Raw genomic sequence first — 17,382 nt, forward strand, 5'->3', positions numbered from 1 at the left:
GCACCTTCATGTGCCCACAGGCAGTTCTGGGATCTGTCCCCCACCCAGCCCTGCAGGGCAACACCTTCTTCCCATAAGAGTTCTGCCTGCAGCCCATGGAGGGTGCTCTCGGGGAATGTGTCCTGCTGTCCTGAGCATAGCTGCTGGAATCCCTGGGTCCTTCCTGTCTGCCTCCCCTGGCCCTCTGCCACACTCCTCTCAGGGCATCTGTCTCCTGCTGTCAAAAATATTGGTAATTATTTAGGTGAAGGTTGAGAGATGGACATAGTAAAAAATGTTATTAGTTGCCCCGAGAGAGCCTAATAAAGCGAATTTCATGAGGTATGACAGCTTTCTAAAGTTACTGAACCATTTGGCATCTCCTCACACAGAGCCAGAGCTGGCCAGGGCCCATCCCCATGAAGGCCCACTTGGGATTGATCTTCCCTTCAGACCTACTTGCCACTTTCACTGTTTCTCCACTTGTGAAAACAGTGCAAAGTCAGCTTCCTCCTAAATGATACATTTGACTCCTTTTATAGTAAAGATTCTGTCTCCCCTCCCCTCCACCCCAGTATCCTATTTAGAATTTTATTATACTGTAGAATGTCTCCATTGCACTCAGAAGGGTAGAAAGTGCCAAAATAAAAACATATCTCTGTTTGAATAGCCCACTTTTTCAATGTATCCTGGGGAAACAGTAGGAAGTAGATCAACAATTCATTGGACAGCAGATACTTTAACTGTACAGAGATGAGACACAATCCCAGTGTGGGTTTCTAACCTATAAGCATGGCCTGGCCTGTGTTCCATCAGGTGCCCTACTACCCATGCTCAACACCACTGGCCAGTTTGGGGTCCTTGGGGCACAGGGATCTTGACCCATAACATGGCCCATAATGGCCCTGGGTAGGTCTGCTCTGGAGCTTTTAGATTTAGGGACTGCACCTCTTGGCCTCTGCCAGGTGTGCTTCACTTTCCCCAGGTTTCAGGGAGCGTGACCTGTGTGGCTGCATCTCAGGAGTACGGGAACTAGAATGTAATACAACCCCTGCGACCCATTGTAAACAAGTGTTATTTAAGTAGCTTCACCAAGTATCACACTACCGGTGGTGTTATCTTCTCACAAGCTGGTGTGAATCTCTGAGCAGCCATGTAAATAAACAATAGGAGGGTGACCAGAGCACTTGACCTCTCGTGAACTCCTGCTATGTGTTGGGCACTAGGGGGAATACGTGGCATATCTAGCCTGCCTGCTCCCCACAGCAATCCTGTGTCCTAGATGCTTCTACCCCCATTTTGCAGATGAGGAAATTGAGGCTTAGAGAGACTAAATAATTTGTCCAAGGCACACAGCCAGGAAGTGGCAGGGCTAAGAGTTCAATTAAAGCCAGACTGATTCTAAAATGAAAATACCAAACCTTGGAGCAGCTGTGTCATTCTGGGGTTCCAGGAGACTCTCAGACTTGAGAGGTTCTGATATCTGATGTTAGCTCTGTTCCCCTGAAGGTAATGTAAATAATACATGGCTTCTTCCCATATCACCTTCTTTACTTATTAAATGGGCACATTCAAAAACCATATTCCCATATTCTGCTACAGCCGCCACCCACTGCTACCACCTTCATTGCTCCCTGGGAATGCTGCTGGTTCCTGAGCAGATTGGAAGCACTTTGTCTCATCCAATAGCTTTTTTCCTGAAGACGCAATACTTTAATGATGGCAAACATAATAACCCATGACTAAAGATATTTGTCCAATCTAAATTTTGTTTTACTTGCAGAGAATGGCAAATCTGTTCATTGGAAACTGGGAGCCGATAAGGAAGTCTGGGTCTGGGTGATGGGTGAACACCATCTAGATAAACCCTACGATGTTCTCTGTAATGAAATTATTGCTGAGAGGGCCCAGCTGAAAGCAGAGCAGGAAGCGGAAGAGCTCAGGTATGAGATCTACAAACCAGTGAGAGGCTGGCCAGATTATACAGTCATGCAAAGATGCCTCTTCTTCACAGTAGCTGGAGGGAGAGTGGGGTGGGCAGAGTCACAAGAGTAACTTTAGATCTGTCGGGCAAGTTTCTTTAGACTTTTGGTGGTTCCCTTTATTCCCACAATGTGATCAAATCAGCTGTTTCATTTCCTTGCTTGTCACCCCGGGTTTGATCTGGATGTGGTTTCCCCAGGAATCACTGGCTTCACTAGAACCATGCTGGAGCACCAAAGGCTGACACAGCTGAGCATCAGGAATAGAAATAAGAAATGCAGTGACAGTTCAAGCTTCAGGACTTCAAACAAGATTGCTTAGATATAGGTAGCTGAGTAAGCAGGCCTTTTAGGGCCTGTGCTAGGTGGTGGGGATTCAAAAATGAACAAGGAGCTTCCAGTCTAGGAGGAGAAACAGGTGCACCACTAACTTCAGCTGATATAGGTTGTGATATGTGCTATAAGTAAGTTATTAACAAAGCATTAACTGGACCTATGATTCCTACCCACAAAAGAGGTGAAATCTGAATTGAAGCTTAAAAGATAAGTAGAGTTTTTCAGTGCAGAACGTCAAGAAGGAGACTGCAGGCAGAGGGCATAATCAAGATCCTTAGTCTTGAATATGTAAGGTTCTTTGGGTGATGATGAGTTCTTCTGAGTGTTTGGGGTATATGTGGGCAAATAGCAGGAGACAGGGCCATGTGCTAAAGTGCTTTGAAAGCCAGATTTAGGACTTTGGACCTTATCCTGTGGATGGTGGCAGTTTTTGAATCAGGAAGAGACATGATCAGCTGGAGATCTAGGAAGGTAACTTGAGTGGTAGCAGTGAGGCAGATGATTGATCCCCTCTGCAGGGTGCCCAGGGTGACTTCTGTGAAGCCTGTTATCCCTTGATGAGATAGAAGCAGACATACGGACCTCAGTTCAGTTCCCAAGGGCTGGTGATGCTACCCACAGCTCCTGTAACTAACGTATAAATGAGCATGCAGAGATAAACTAATTATTTGCTGCTTATTAGAGGAAGGCAGTGTGCTCTAGCGGTTTAGCTTCTGAACAGGAATTGGGCAGACCCGGGTTCAAATCCTGCCTGTGCCACTATGTAGCCTTGGATAAATAAAATAATTATTTTGAGCTTTTTTGAGTTAAGCAAGGATAACAACCCCTTTCTTGAGGGCTGTTATGAGGATTAAGTTAATGTCTTTAAAATACTAGCAAAGGGCTCAGCCTATTCACTCGGTAAATGGTATCTATTACTGTTTTTCACATAATTTGAATGTAGGCATCTGCTTTGGAAAAGCTATCCATGTTGGAGAGTGTTTTTGATAATTCCACATTTGTTTCTCTTCAGAAAGACTCAGTCCAAAGAATTTGCCAATAGCTTGAAAACGAGATCACAGTACTATGATCTGCAAGCACCAGATACCCTGGAGTCTCAGAATATCTGTAAGAAAGCAGCGGAAGAGGAGGAGCTGGGGAAAGGCTCTAGACTGGCACCACCCCTTGAAGAAGAGAAAATTCCAGTGAGTCTTTCATATCTGTAAACATGCAGAATTTCATAACCAGGGAAGTGAAAGATATTGGGGCCACTGAGATGAATGTAGTTGAACATCAGGCTCTCAGACTTTTCTGGGAAAAATCCCTCCCAACTGGAAGGCCCTGATGTTCAATTTGACTCTCCTGCTATTTCACAACAAAGGTAAAGCACCCCTTTTTCATGGACTGAAGTTGTGAAGAAGGAACTCTAGGAATAAAATTTTGCATTTTAAGGTATTTTGGGGGTTTATTTTTTCCCTATTATATGTCTTCTATAACGGGGATTGGCAACTTTTTTGTGTGTGAAGGGCCAGATGGTAGATACTTGAGGCTTGTGGACCATACGGTCTCTGTCACAACTGTACATAATATAATAGATGTGGCTCTGTTCCAGTAAAACCTTACTTACCTAACAGCGCCAGGTCTGGCATACAGGCTGTGGCTGACTGATTCCAGTCCTAGAACGCTGGCACATTTGTGATGTAGATTATTCTCTATCAAGTCTTCCCCTTTTGGTGGAGGACTACACCTCAGTGCCTCACTGGCTTCCCAGGTTCTGCTTGTGACTGTGGGGACTGCTATTTCCTCAACAGAATTTTATAATCAGAATTGTTCTGAATTCTCTTGTGTCTCAGTGGGTTCAAAAAGCTCAGACATCATTTGCTACTTAGGTTATAGTTTGGAAGAACAATAAAATGATATTATGAAGTACCTTCTTCTGCCAGGAATTTAATTAAACTGAGAATTAACAAGGAATCTACAATTGTTTGACTTCTGATCAGATCCCCAGCTCTAGGACACTAGTTTTGTGTGTTCTTGACTTCTTTGAGCTGTCACTCATGACAGATCCCCTCTGCTGGGTGCCACATGGTGGCAAAGCACACTGCTGAGCATCTCATTTAATCCTCAGAATGACATTATGACCTGGGAACTGTTTCTGTATTTGTCCATTTTACAGGTGAGGAAACTGAGGTTAGATATGGCTATTCAATCTGCCCGAGGTCTCATAGTTGATAAGACTGAACCGGGATTCAAACAGAGGTCTGCAGGACCCCTAGGTCATTCCTTAACTCTTGTGCTTGATTGTCTTATTAGTATGAGGAAGGTGAAGAAACTTTAAAAACGCCTATAAATATGAGGCTCAAAACATTTAGGGGTATAAAATTCTAAAATTGGGTTTATATCCCAGGGTCATCCCTGGGTCCTCTCCTCACATCTACAGTGAAACATTCAAGCTCTTCCAGGCCTGCTTTGCACTTCACATTTAATACCATTCTACCTCCAAACAGCATATTCCCTTTCTAGCACCCCTAAAATGAAGAACAACAATAGCAACAACAAAAAAACCTCCTTCAAGAGCATTAAGTAAGCATGCTTACCTTTGTGATTGAATTACAATACTGTCCTAGAAAAAAACATTTTCAAAAGTAGGACAAAAGATTAAAATAGAAGTTAAAATAAATACCATGGCTGTTATTTTTATACACACACATATGTAATACACACACACACACACACACACACACATGCATACACACACACAAACACACAGTGAGAGAAGATCTCAAGATTGACTGATTTACTCATTCCTTTAAAAAGTACCCATTATGTGCTAGGCCTTGAGTTTACAATGTAGGAGTAAGAATCACTGCTGAACTTCAGAATGAAGTTGAATGAATGAACTGCTGAGTGAACTTTATAGTTGAGGAAGCAGAGAGACTTCATGTAACACATCCTTTCAAAAGATAATAAGTAATCCCAAGAAAAGGATATGTTTCTGTGCACCCCCATTACACTAGAACTTGAGCAGTAGCAGGAAGTTCAGGGTGGCTTTGCAGAGGACATGGAGCTGGAGATGATGACTGAGGATGGCTGGGGCTGGTGGTTCCAGCTAAAGGACAGCATGGATGAAGGCTGCCTAGCTGGGGGAAGGGGGGGGGGCGCTTTGGAGAAACCAAAGAAGGCTGTGTGGCTGTAGTGCAGAAGGGACACAGAAGAACATATGACTGAGTGACAGGGTGAGCAAGGCCAGGCAGGACAGGGTCTCTGAGACAACTTTATGTTTTGACCCCTTTTTCAAGAACAATTGAATAGTGTCAAAGATTTTTGAAATTTTATATTTTGAAGGGCTCATTCATGGATCTGAGTAGGTGGGGAAGGGGCAAGCTTTCTAACACAACCCAAGTTTCTAAGATCAGATGCCTGAGATGACGGAGGTTTTATCAGCATAAACACGAACATGTGGAGGAGAAGCTGGTTTTAAAAGAGAAGAAGAGTCTAGTTTAGAGATACCAAGGATTTCACATGCCACTTGAGGCAGTAGCAATAGATAGAAGTTGATTTTATACATAATAATAAAGGATATATAATTTGACTTGGAGTTTGCAAAGCTTTCTCTCATGTAGTCATTTCATTTCACAATACTCCTGTGAGGTAGACAATGCAAGTATTTCTTTTGTACAGATGAAGAGACTAATGCTCAAAGAAATTAAGTGGTTTGCCCCTAAATCACAGAAAGCTCTTGTTTTTGTTTATCTACTTTAATCCTCATCACAATGTATTTAAAACAGAATTCATCATCTTCCCCAGATCTGCTCCTTCAGACAAGAACTATGGTGGGAAACCAAGGCTAGAGCTTTGGGAGTCATCCAATATGTTTCCAAAATGCAATTCAGGTTTGCACAGTTAAGATTTCCACATTTCATCCATAATTTATTTTAACTATAATATCTAGAAGGATATTGTCATGTCTGTAAACTTTCATCGTCTACACACAGCCTAAAATGTATTATAAAAAGAAAAATTATCAAGCAAATTTTATTGAAGTCAGTGATCATGAAGCTTATCTGAGTAATCATGGACAGGTTTAAAGAGCAGTCAGTCTTCTAGAATTATAAACAGTATTCAAGGAAAACCAATTATAGATTTACTAAAGTAAAATGGCCTTGTTAGATTTGTAATACATTTCCATGGGACATCTCATCATCAGAGAACTCCGGACCTAATCTGAAAGCACCTCTTCCTGGTCTTATCTAAACTCTCTGGAGGGCTGTGGAGAGTGGGAGAAAGTTAAATTCAACCTACATATTGATGTGCATTCAGCACTGTAGAAGCTCTTGTATAGAGTCATATGCTTATCGGAAGTAGTTCTTTTGGTTAATAGTGACCCCTTACATTTGTACTGAGGCATTAGATTAGACTGTATTTCTGCATTTGTATCAGCCAGAGTTTTTCAACTCTGCTTTGATTATCTTATGAAAGGGTCAAGGTGAACATGTCATCAGGGACCCAAGTCCTCTGTAGGAATTGGGCTAAATTCCACACTCATTCCTTCATTATCCTCCCTGTTTACCCAGTAATATTTTGAATAAGATGAAATCAGCCTACACAAATGCCACAGCCAGTTTCAATGGAAGAAAATAGTGCATCCTAAGATCATCGCTGGTTGCCTAGGATAGTCTTTGGCAAAACAGGCAGATTTTCCTTAGTACTAGTAATTAGGGTGTTAGTGCTTGAGGTGAGGAATCTGACATTTAACATGTGTGTAGCTTGTACAGCTGTCAAAAGACTTAGATTCGCTATTTCACTCCATCCTCACAGCAAACGTAGGTATATGAAACAGGTTCTTCTCTGAGTGGATGAACCGAGGGCAGTGGTCTACACAAAGCCTGATTAGAGGTAGGGCTGGGGCCATAAACCAGGTCCTCTAACTCAGGGCTAGAGCTCCAGCTATCCCATCATGCCCCAGGGAAGGTATTCACATCTGTGTCATCGTAATGATCATGCTGTTGGGGTTAGAGTTTTTGGTGTTTTTCCCCTAAAGCAGGAATGCTTTAGACCCACATGTTGTCAGCTTTAAATTAAACAGAAAATCTTTTTCTATAAGAAAACATGGAGAAGAGGAAGAGGAAGGACTGAGGAAGTAGTAGAGAAACAAACACAATTAAATCGAACTGCCCGGAAACCCTGCGACAGTCTAATTGATGGCAGTGGTGTTTTCCAGAGCTCACTTCTCTACATGCTTGCTTCTCTCTCAGCTGTTTCTCAGATTTTCAGAGTGGCATGTCTGCCCTACACTGTGACAACATCGAGTCTGTGGGGCAGGGTTTATCACTAGGCAAATTTGCTGGCTAGGCAAATCTCCCAATCTTTTGGAGCCTCTGTTTTCTCAACTATAAAAACTGGGGATTAAAAATAACCTGCCTTGTTTATCTCATGTTTTTTTGTGTGTGAAAATTACATGAAATAATTGGGAATTATTGAAAATTTTCAAATCCCAGTACAAATCCAAGGGGTTGTTTGAACTAGACATACTCTAAACCTTGCCCCTGCTGTAAGAGTGTCCTTTGTGCAGGCTGCATGGGTGAAGACCTTGCATGATTTGGCTGGATTGATTGAATCAGTGTTTTTTCTTAACGAATACTTACCAAGGGTCCAATACATGTACTGATGGATATTATGGAGCCACAAAGGAGGCACAGGACAAGGTCTTCATCCTTCAGGAATTAGAGGAAAGATTAGAAGCACTTAGTACTAAGGAAGGACATAATCAAGTTCCAGCTGGGTAGAAGGTCAGGGCTTGACTGGTTTGTAGAAGGCAGGGATGGGGGTAGGCTGATGTCATGGGGATATGCAGAATGTCTGTGGTGAGAAAATGGAAAGCATCATTTGTGGGGATACAGGGAGGAGGGCAGCCTGACTGGGATAAAGTACTTTGGCTGGGACTTGGAAGGTGCATTTGAGGTTCTGATAGGCCATATTATGGAAGAGGAATCAGGCTGTTTTTGTGTTCGTTTTCTATTGCTGCCATAGTAAATTACTGTAAACCAAATGGCTTAAAATGATACCTGTTTGTTATATGACAGCTCTTGTGGTCAGAATTCTGACATGGCTTGGTTAGGTCCTTTGCTGAGGGTCTCAAAAGGCAGAAATCAAGGTTTTGGCTGACATGGATTCTTATCTGGAAGCTTTAGGAAGAATCCCTTACATGTTTATTTAGACTGTTGGCCATAGGAGTTAGCTTGTGGAGATGGAATGTTTGGTGAGATGATTCCTCTTCTAAAGAGTTAGAGTTCTTCCACCTCTAAACATTCATGGTCCTAAACAACACCCGTAGGCATGACCTGAAATAGAATATTTTTTGTATCACTACAGATGTTAAGGATGGTTTCTATACAGTTTTAATGGATTAGCCTCACCATGGGGTCTGGACTTTCAGATTCAAGCAGAATTTAGGCAAAGATGTGAGGTTCAAGCCCAGTAGTACAAGGCTGAGGTTAATCCAGTCTCATTTCTGGAATTGAGGTACAAGTTTTATCTTTCTCAGTCAATTGGCAATCCTATTCTGAGCTTTTCTCCACAGCCCTCTGCCTGAGACTCAAAACTCTTATCTTTTGGCCCTCCTGGGAAATAGCTAATCTTCTCACAATGTAGAAGAGATTGTGAAATGTAGAGATATGTAGAGAGTTGTACCCTTCCCTCCATGGGACCAGAACACTAAACAGCCCAATGTATAGGTCTGCATTTCGATCGTTTTATACCAATATAACAACGATTTACTTTATTTTTAAATTATTTTTAAAAATTTATTTTATTTATTTTTTTATTTGCAAGAGAGTGCATGTGAGGGGCAGAAGGAGAGAGAGAGAGAGAGAGAGAGAGAGAGAGAGAATCTTAAACAGGCTTCATGCTCCGTGCAGAGCCTAATGTAGGGCTTGATCCTATGACCCTGGGATCATGACCTGAGTCAGATGCTCAACTGACTGAGCCACCCAGGTGCCCCAACAATGATTTATTTTATATATTCATTAGCAGATGGAGTCATCCAAGGAGCTCTCTTGTAGAATCATGAAAGATTTGCCCCAATTCTAAGGGTGAAGAATTTGTTTCACCCTTAAAATCATGAGAAGCAAGTCTGGGGCGGGAGGTGCGGTTTGACAATAGTTGTTTGACCCCCACTTCAGGGTTTAGAAAACTTGGAGTCCAGTCTCAGAGCAATTTTCTACACACTCAAATAGTCATGAAAAAATTTTAAAAGAATATACTTATGTTGATTTAAAATTTTCATTTTAACAAATGGCCAGAAGTAAGACTGCCTGATTCAGTACCAGGTATTGTGAAACCGTACTGCTGACGCAGGAGACCTCTAGTCTGGGAATGGAGGCTTCAGTCTTCAGAGGCAGCTCTGCGACTTGGGGCAGAATCCTGTAAGGAATCAAGGCCCCCTCTAAAGTAGGGATTAAATTAGCAACACAGTTTCTTTACAAAAGAAGCTGAGAAAATTTATCAACATGAGGATGTTTGCCCAATACCATCTGATGGAAGCAGCAAGAATTGTCCCCTGAAATCCTTCAGTTATAAGATGCTGTTTTATCGCAGGCCCAGTCTTGGTGCTTTTCATTTTTCAGATGAAGAGTTGGAGGCCACAGGAGCCTCAGTGGTTTGTGTATTCTGCAGAGGAGGCTGAAGTAATGCCTGGATTAGAGTTGAATGTATGGTTCTTTTTCTGAAAAGCTATTGCCCTCTACAAAATACCTACCCTGTTCCTATTTTTGGCAGTGGTGATAGTGCTTGGGAAACTCAGAAATAATGTTCTGCTTAGTATTTAGTGAGAGTGTTGTGGTTCTCAGTAGATCACAGTGAACACTGTGTTACTGGGTGCCTGTTGCTGAACTAGAGGTGATGATACATATCAGCATTTAGCTGTCACCCAGCCAGGTTTTGAGATATGCAGGTGGGGAAGCAGATGCCATTCCCATGCAAAGACAAGTCTGACTGGGAGTTAATAGGAGCCAGAGAAAATGACAGATAATGCACTGTGTGAGGCTCCCTCTCCCTGGGGAGTTTAGGTGAGAACTGGAGTACTCCGCAGCTAAGTGGAAATTCTTAGGGATCCTGGATGTGGACAGCCAGTGTTTTCCCCACTCTGTGCGAGAGAATTTGGGAGACTACAAAACAGTTGTGAGTGTGGTTAGGAGAGTGGCAGAATATGCTAATTCAAAGATAAGCCCCTTTGTGTTTCTCTGTTTATATGTAATTTGTAGGGGCTGGGGAACTCATTCATTAATCACTAGACTGACTGTCCTTGCCCCCAAGAGGGACCTTGAATGAAACTTTATCTGCTCACTTGTAGATTTTATCTCATTTGTTATTTTTGTAGAAATGGCCTTCAGAGTAGACCCTACTGCAAAACAAAAGATTATAACATTAGAACACAAACATCTGGGATTCAAAGCATTCCAAAAAAAAAAAAAAAAAAAAAGCCTTGAGCAAGATTTTTCCTCTTCATATCTTTAAAGAAACAGAGTTAGAGATAACACCTCTTGCCTCTCTACCCCTACTTTGCACATATGCACATATGTGTGCACACTGTCCCAAGACTCTGATATCTGTTTTTATATCTGTCATTTTACTGTAAGATCTGGTAAAAAAAAAAAAAACATGCTACTAAAATGTACACTTTGATTGTTAATTTGACATTGAAGCCGTGGTGGTTATATTTTTAAGTGTTATTCTAACTCCTAGCTTTGTGTTCCCATTAGCAGATAGCAATGAAGGAACAACCTGTAAAACTATTTTCAGACATAATGAAAGACTTCCACTTAGGTTTTTCTTCTTCCATACATCACTTCCAATCCAAAGTTAAACTTGCTCTCAGAAACCAGCAGTTGTCTAAAACCGGAATTTGGTTGTTTGCCTTGATAAAGGAGAGATTCAGAAGCAAGATACTAAGATCAAGACCACTTCTTTAAAGAATAGAAAAGAATATGCTGAATTGTTGTGTTTTGTTTTTTTTTGTTTTTTGGACCTTTATTCATCTCTAAGTGCTACTTATAGGGCAACCAAGTTTTGGTTATATGTGGCTTGTGCATTTTGTAAAGGGTGAACAGTAGTACTAGATCACAGTTTTTCTTAGGTGATTTAATCGGGGATGTACTAAAGCTTGGTGAGTAGGCGGGGTGGAGAAGTCTGCACCCTACCCCAGAGTAGATGCCCCTGTGCCTGGGCTTGGGAACCATTATGGCGTTGCCTGGCTCTTGTATGCAGACAGGCATATTGCCAATCCCTAAATGGGAGTTGGGTTCACACTTATAATAAGGAACCTCAATGTAAATAGAATGGGAAAATGTGTTCCTGAAATGCAAGCTAGAATTTTGAGGATTGAATTGGATGTGTTAAATAACAAAAAACTGAGTAAATTAAGAGAAAAGTTTTTAATGTTTATTTTTGAGAGAGAGTGTGCGAGTGAGCGGGAGAGGGACAGAGAGAGAGGGAGACACAGAATCTGAAGTGGGCTCTAGGCTCTGAGCTGCAGCACAGAGCCTGAGGCAAGGCTCCAACTCATGAACTTTGAGATCAGACCTGAGCCAAAGTTGAACACTTAACCAAGTGAGCCACCCAGGTGCCCCTAATTGAGCAAATTTTAAAGACCCAACTGACTTTATTAATTGGTTCATGAATTGGGCAACATCCTATCCAGCAAGTAGAAGGAAGCTCTAAAGGGTTTTGGAAAAGGAAAGTTTTTGAAGGTAGAAAGGGAATGGAAAAAGGAAACTATTAGCAAAGAATCCATTGTTTTAGACAAGCTCACCCTTCTAAGGGGAACAGAGTGCTCTGTCAGTAAAATTCCTAGAGCTGACCAGGAAATTCCCATTCTGGCTGCTTAAGGTTACCTTTTTGGGGGTGTGAAACTGCAGTTGTGTTAGGTAGTAAGTCTTGGTTTACTGACTTGGGTCTCAAGCTAGGCAACGCCATTTTGGGCCCATGGTTTTCTTTTTAACAGGTGTGAAGAAAAAAGACGGATAATCCCAAACCAGTAACTGTTTCCCTTGATGTATATTCTCTTCTAGTATGCATGCAGGAAGCAATATTATTTTTGTTAGAGACAAAGTATTGGGTATGCTAGGCAAAAACAGACAAGGGGTTTCTTGTGCTCATTTTATTAATTCAAGAGTGGAGCCATAATCAGAAAGTTATATAATTACCCAAGTGGTTTCCATGTAACATAGTAGAATTTCATGGTAGACTATAGAATAAAATTTTATAGAAGATAGAATTACAAAATCCTAGGGCCTTAGAAGCCATTTAAACTGTTATACTTTTAAAAACAGTATGTTATAGGGCATTAGGGTACTCAGTCAACCAACCAGCTCTTGAATTCTGCTCAGGTCATGATCTCATGGTTCATAAGATTGAGCCCCATGTTGAGCCCAGCATCATGCTCTGTGCTGACAGCGAGAAGCCTGCTTGAGATTCTCTCTCTCTCTCTCTCTCTCTCTCTCTCTGCCCCTCCCCCCGCTTGCATGCATGTTCTCTCAAAATAATTAAACTTTAAAAAATAAAAAAATTTAAAAAATGGCAGATATAGCCTATCACTGGGTTGGATATGAGAATCAATGAGGCAATATATATTGAAGTGTTTTGTATAGTATTATGTATGATATAAATATTATAATTAGGTTCCTATATTCCCTTATGTCAAGACTTCCCATATCAATCATGTTTTTAAGACTCTTTTCTCTCTTAACAATCTTTTTTTATTTTATCCTTATATTTTATATTTAATAATTACTTTATTTCCCTTGCTTGTCTTCATTTTGTTTTTCATGGAACATATATCAGGTGTGTCCCTAGTGAAAATGTAAGGGCAGCCTTTGAAAGTCTTTCATATCTGAAATGCTTTGCCCTAACAACCCCTATTGGTTCTGCATTATTACATTTTCTGAGGATGTCCCTGCCAGTTCTCCTATTTGCACATTGCTGTGAGGGGTTATAGGGGGAAGGTACAATGAAAGTGGACAGATGTTCATTCAGTATACAGTTCACTGCTCTAATATGGACAAAATAAACTCAGACAATATATTATTTAAAGATGTTCCATAAAATTACACACAACATTAGAGTCTGCTGTACTTTTAAGTCAGGCTATCTAGTAGTCCGTGTGCATAGATTTTACTAGGAACATTGTTAGCAAAGTAAGGAAAGACTCTCTAGGGTCTCTGTTGTCCTAATTCATGTTTCAGTAAAATCATTCCACAGAGACCATGTACCATATTTTCAACAGTAAAATTGATTGTCCCGTTTTTCATCTTGTTAGTTTAGTTGGACTTTGAAAGATATCTCTACCCCATATTATTCTCCTTCATAACTTTATGAAAGCAATTTCATTATTCTGCCTCTCTCATTATTTTAGAAGGAAAAAGCTAAATCCCAGTATGCTCAAATGCTTAATATTATAGTCATCGTTGGGAAATTTTATTTAAAATGGCTGGAAATACCATGATATGATTATTCCAATGACCTGGTTAGCAAAATGGGTGAGTTATAGGCCATCAGTTTTCAGAGAATTTTAATTGTCTCTCTTGATTAATATTAAAACTAGACTAAATATTTTATAATGATTGAGAAAGTGCTTCATGAATTTATGGTATGTTCATTCATGCACCAAATATTTATTGAACCCTACTAAGTGCCAGTCACTGTTCTGTTTGCTGAAGGCTCAGCTATCAGTGAATTAAGCTGGTATAGTCTTTGCCTTCATTATTCTGACCTTTTATCCATTAAGGAATACCATGGATTTAAGAGGTGTAAGAACAGGATGGCTAAACACTTAATCTAGTAATTTTTTTTCAAAAGGAAATTCTTGGTTTTAGCCTGTTAATTCATCATTTTAATCTTTACCATAAAAATTGAATGCTAAAAATCTTATGTTTATTGGAGTTTTCTGGTTTATTTGCAATTAATAACTTGCATAGCCATACTTTTAAACAGAGTGAGTATTAAGTTAAAAGACAGAACGAACTGTTTTTCAAATCAGCTTTTTTAAATGTTTACTTATTTATTTTGAGAGAGAGAGAGAGAGAGGACATGTGCATATATGCATGAGTTTGGGAGGGGCAGAGAGAGAGGGAGAGAGAGAGAATCCCAAGCAGGCTCCATACTGTCAGCATGGAGCCTGATGTGGAACTCAGTCCCATGAACTATGAGATCATGACCTGAGCCAAAATCAAGAGTAGGTCGTACAACTGACTGAGCTACCCAGGCACCCCTCAAATCAGTTTTAAAAGTGAATATAATTAGAATAATTCTCATGGGACACATAGTCTCTGGGGAAAATATGATTTGTAATCATGTAATACAGATGTTGCTACAGTATCTTTTGATAATCCAATTGCTTATATAGATTTGAATTGCCATACTTCTAAATTTAACAGTAATTTGTATCCACAACACACACACATGCACGCACACACACGCACTACCCTTTGGTCAATACAGATGCTCTCCACTCCCAGATCTGGTTGGGCCTGCACTGACTAGAAGGGACCATTCTGACTCAGTGTCTGCAGGAAGTCTACTACCTTCTGATGCCATTGGTTTTCAAGTTTTCACTTTATTTTGAGGAGTCATATTCTGTGGCAGTTTTTATTTTTAAATAAAGGGGATATGAAGCAGGTAAGATTGCTTTAACTGTGCCCATAGAGTTTCAGCAGCTGCAGAAGCCTCTGTAATGTAGCAAATGGGAAGTGGGTGCTGTGGCTTGCATGCATGAGAACAAGCACACATTCTCTCTGGGACACCCCGCGGAAAGACTGAGCTGTAGACATCGAGAGGACATGGTTTCAATCTCTGATTTCCTACCTATTAACATGTCACCTTACCTCTTTTGTAAAGGGACAGTACCTGCTTTGATTCTCTTGTAGGATTGATAATGAAGGTCGAATGATGTATCGGACTTGAAAGTGCTTTGAAAGCAAAAATTATGCAGGTATGGGTAGTTTTCCTCTCTTTCTAATAATAGGAATAATTAAAAAGTATATTCCCTGGAACATAGCATCATATGGAAGCTTCAGAGGGGGCATGGTACCTTCTCCAAGAAGCCTCTTCATCTTCACTCTGGGAATGTTGAGTGGCAACAGCATTCCTGAGGTTGTCTCCATCTGGTATTAACATCATAAATAGTCACTTTTGAGCCAATAATCTGGTTGTTTTTTAATAAAGGAAATCTCCTTGGATCATACTGTTTTCAGTCTACTATACTGAACTTGTATTTCATGGATTTGTAGAATGGGTAAGTGTATCTGAATGAACCCATTCTATACAAGTCCTCATTAGTTCTTCATATTATTTTAGCACTTTGGAATAATGGCAAATCTTGGTTCACCTTGAAAACTAGAATTTTTATATGTGGTTCTTGGTATATGTGAAGAGTTTTTAGAGTTTACCATATATTTTAGACATATAGAAGTACTTCAGTAGAAGTATCAGGTAGTTATTAATTGGGTGGTTATTAAACTAATTGAAATTATTTATGCTCTGACTCCTCTACTCAAGAACCAACTCAGAGCTTTGGTATACTGAAAACAGAACCTAAAACTTGTAACAAAGAAAGGATGTCAAATCTGATGGCACCAGCAGATGGTGCTGATGGTCACATTATCCCTTCAGTTCCGGTCCATTTCATTGTCTGGCTCATTTGTCTGTGCTTAGTTTTGAATTATCTTTTTTTGTTTTTTTTAACATTTATTCATTTTTGGGAGACAGGGAGAGAGACAGACCATGAGTGGGGAGGGCAGAGAGAGAGAGGGAGACACAGAATCTGAAGCAGGCTCCATGCTCCAAGCTGTCAGCACAAAGCCTGATGTGAGGCTCGAACTCAGGAACTGTGAGATCATGGCCTGAGCTGAATTTGGACGCTCAGCCGACTGAGCCACCCAGGTGCTCCCAATTTTGAATTATCTTAAGAGTATTAATAACCCCATCATTTCTGATAAGTGCAAAAGCAGTGAGAATGTTGAAATGCTGGTGTCAGGGAAGGATTTCCTCTGCCCTTCGAGGTCCTTCTGGCCAGAATAAGAATAAGAGTGACACGAGACAGACTAACAGGAGAAAATCAAATTTAATTTCCTATGTATGAGAAACCCACACAGATGTGGAAATTCTGAAGACAGTCAAGCAAAATGTGGTGTATATATCATTCTGAAAGGGGCTCTAGGGGTCTGGGACTTCCTGCAATTCACAGGATGATAAAAAAGAGTAAATGTTTGGTAAAAACAAATGTTTTCTGGGCCACTCAGAAAGAATGAGACACAGAGGACATTGATCAAACAGGCTCTGCTAGATTCCTCTCTCTCTGCTATACCTAGTTCATAGTGTCATGGAGTTATCTCTAGTGACAGCTCTCTTCCTAGAGCAAGACCTCTATCTAAATTCTTTTAAGTAGTTGAGGTGGGAAGGTAACGAGCTTTTCCTGAATCTGCTGGGCTTTGATTGCTTTTAACTCAAAAATTACCTTCATGCCAATGTAGTCCATCTTGGGGTGGTCTGCCCTTGGTGGTAGATAGATAATATAGGGAAAAAGATAATAAAAAAAGCAAGTGGTAAGGAAACAATGCTGTATGTGCGTATAAGATGAATCATCCAATTGAGCAAATAATTCTAAGGGACAAAGAATAACTCACACAGTATGCTTCAAGTGCCATGCAGATGATAGTAATTGGCAAGTGATGGGGGAAAAAGGTTTGACAAAGTAGAATATATGTTAGAAGAGACCTGTCCAAGCCCTGTTAGCCTGAAGCTAATTCAGGAACAACTGAGAGTCTGCGAGCTTAAAGGCTGAGGGTGGATGAGTGCTGGTGACAAATCCCCAGTCCAAAGCTCTGCTGGCTGCCTAGGTCCAGGTCTTGCCACAGACTAGTGGCTGGTTCTGTAGCTAGAACCTGAGTACAGTGCTTGAGCAGACAAGGGAGGGTGGTTACCAGTCTCCTAATTTTCTTTTTCTTTAAAGTTTTTTTCTTCAATTTATTTATTTATTTTGAAAGAGAGAGAAAGAGCCTGAGTGGGGGAAGGACAGAGAGAGAATCCCAAGGAGGCTCCGCACTGTCAATGC

General features: G+C 40.7%; 1 protein-coding gene across 5 annotated transcripts in view; it reads left to right on the forward strand.

Moving 5' to 3' along the window:
• SH2D4A (SH2 domain containing 4A) overlaps window positions 1-17,382 on the forward strand; it is a 62,192-nt gene that overhangs the window by 15,100 nt on the left and 29,710 nt on the right. For all 5 annotated transcript variants that reach the window (XM_045458443.1, XM_045458413.1, XM_045458433.1 and 2 more), the window contains exons 3-4: window positions 1,763-1,922; window positions 3,310-3,481. In XM_045458443.1, the coding sequence (XP_045314399.1) occupies window positions 1,763-1,922; window positions 3,310-3,481 (332 nt within the window). The remainder of the gene's footprint in view (window positions 1-1,762; window positions 1,923-3,309; window positions 3,482-17,382) is intronic.

The sequence above is a fragment of the Leopardus geoffroyi genome, chromosome B1, assembly GCF_018350155.1.
Source record: "Leopardus geoffroyi isolate Oge1 chromosome B1, O.geoffroyi_Oge1_pat1.0, whole genome shotgun sequence".
Taxonomy (NCBI): Eukaryota; Metazoa; Chordata; class Mammalia; order Carnivora; family Felidae; genus Leopardus; species Leopardus geoffroyi.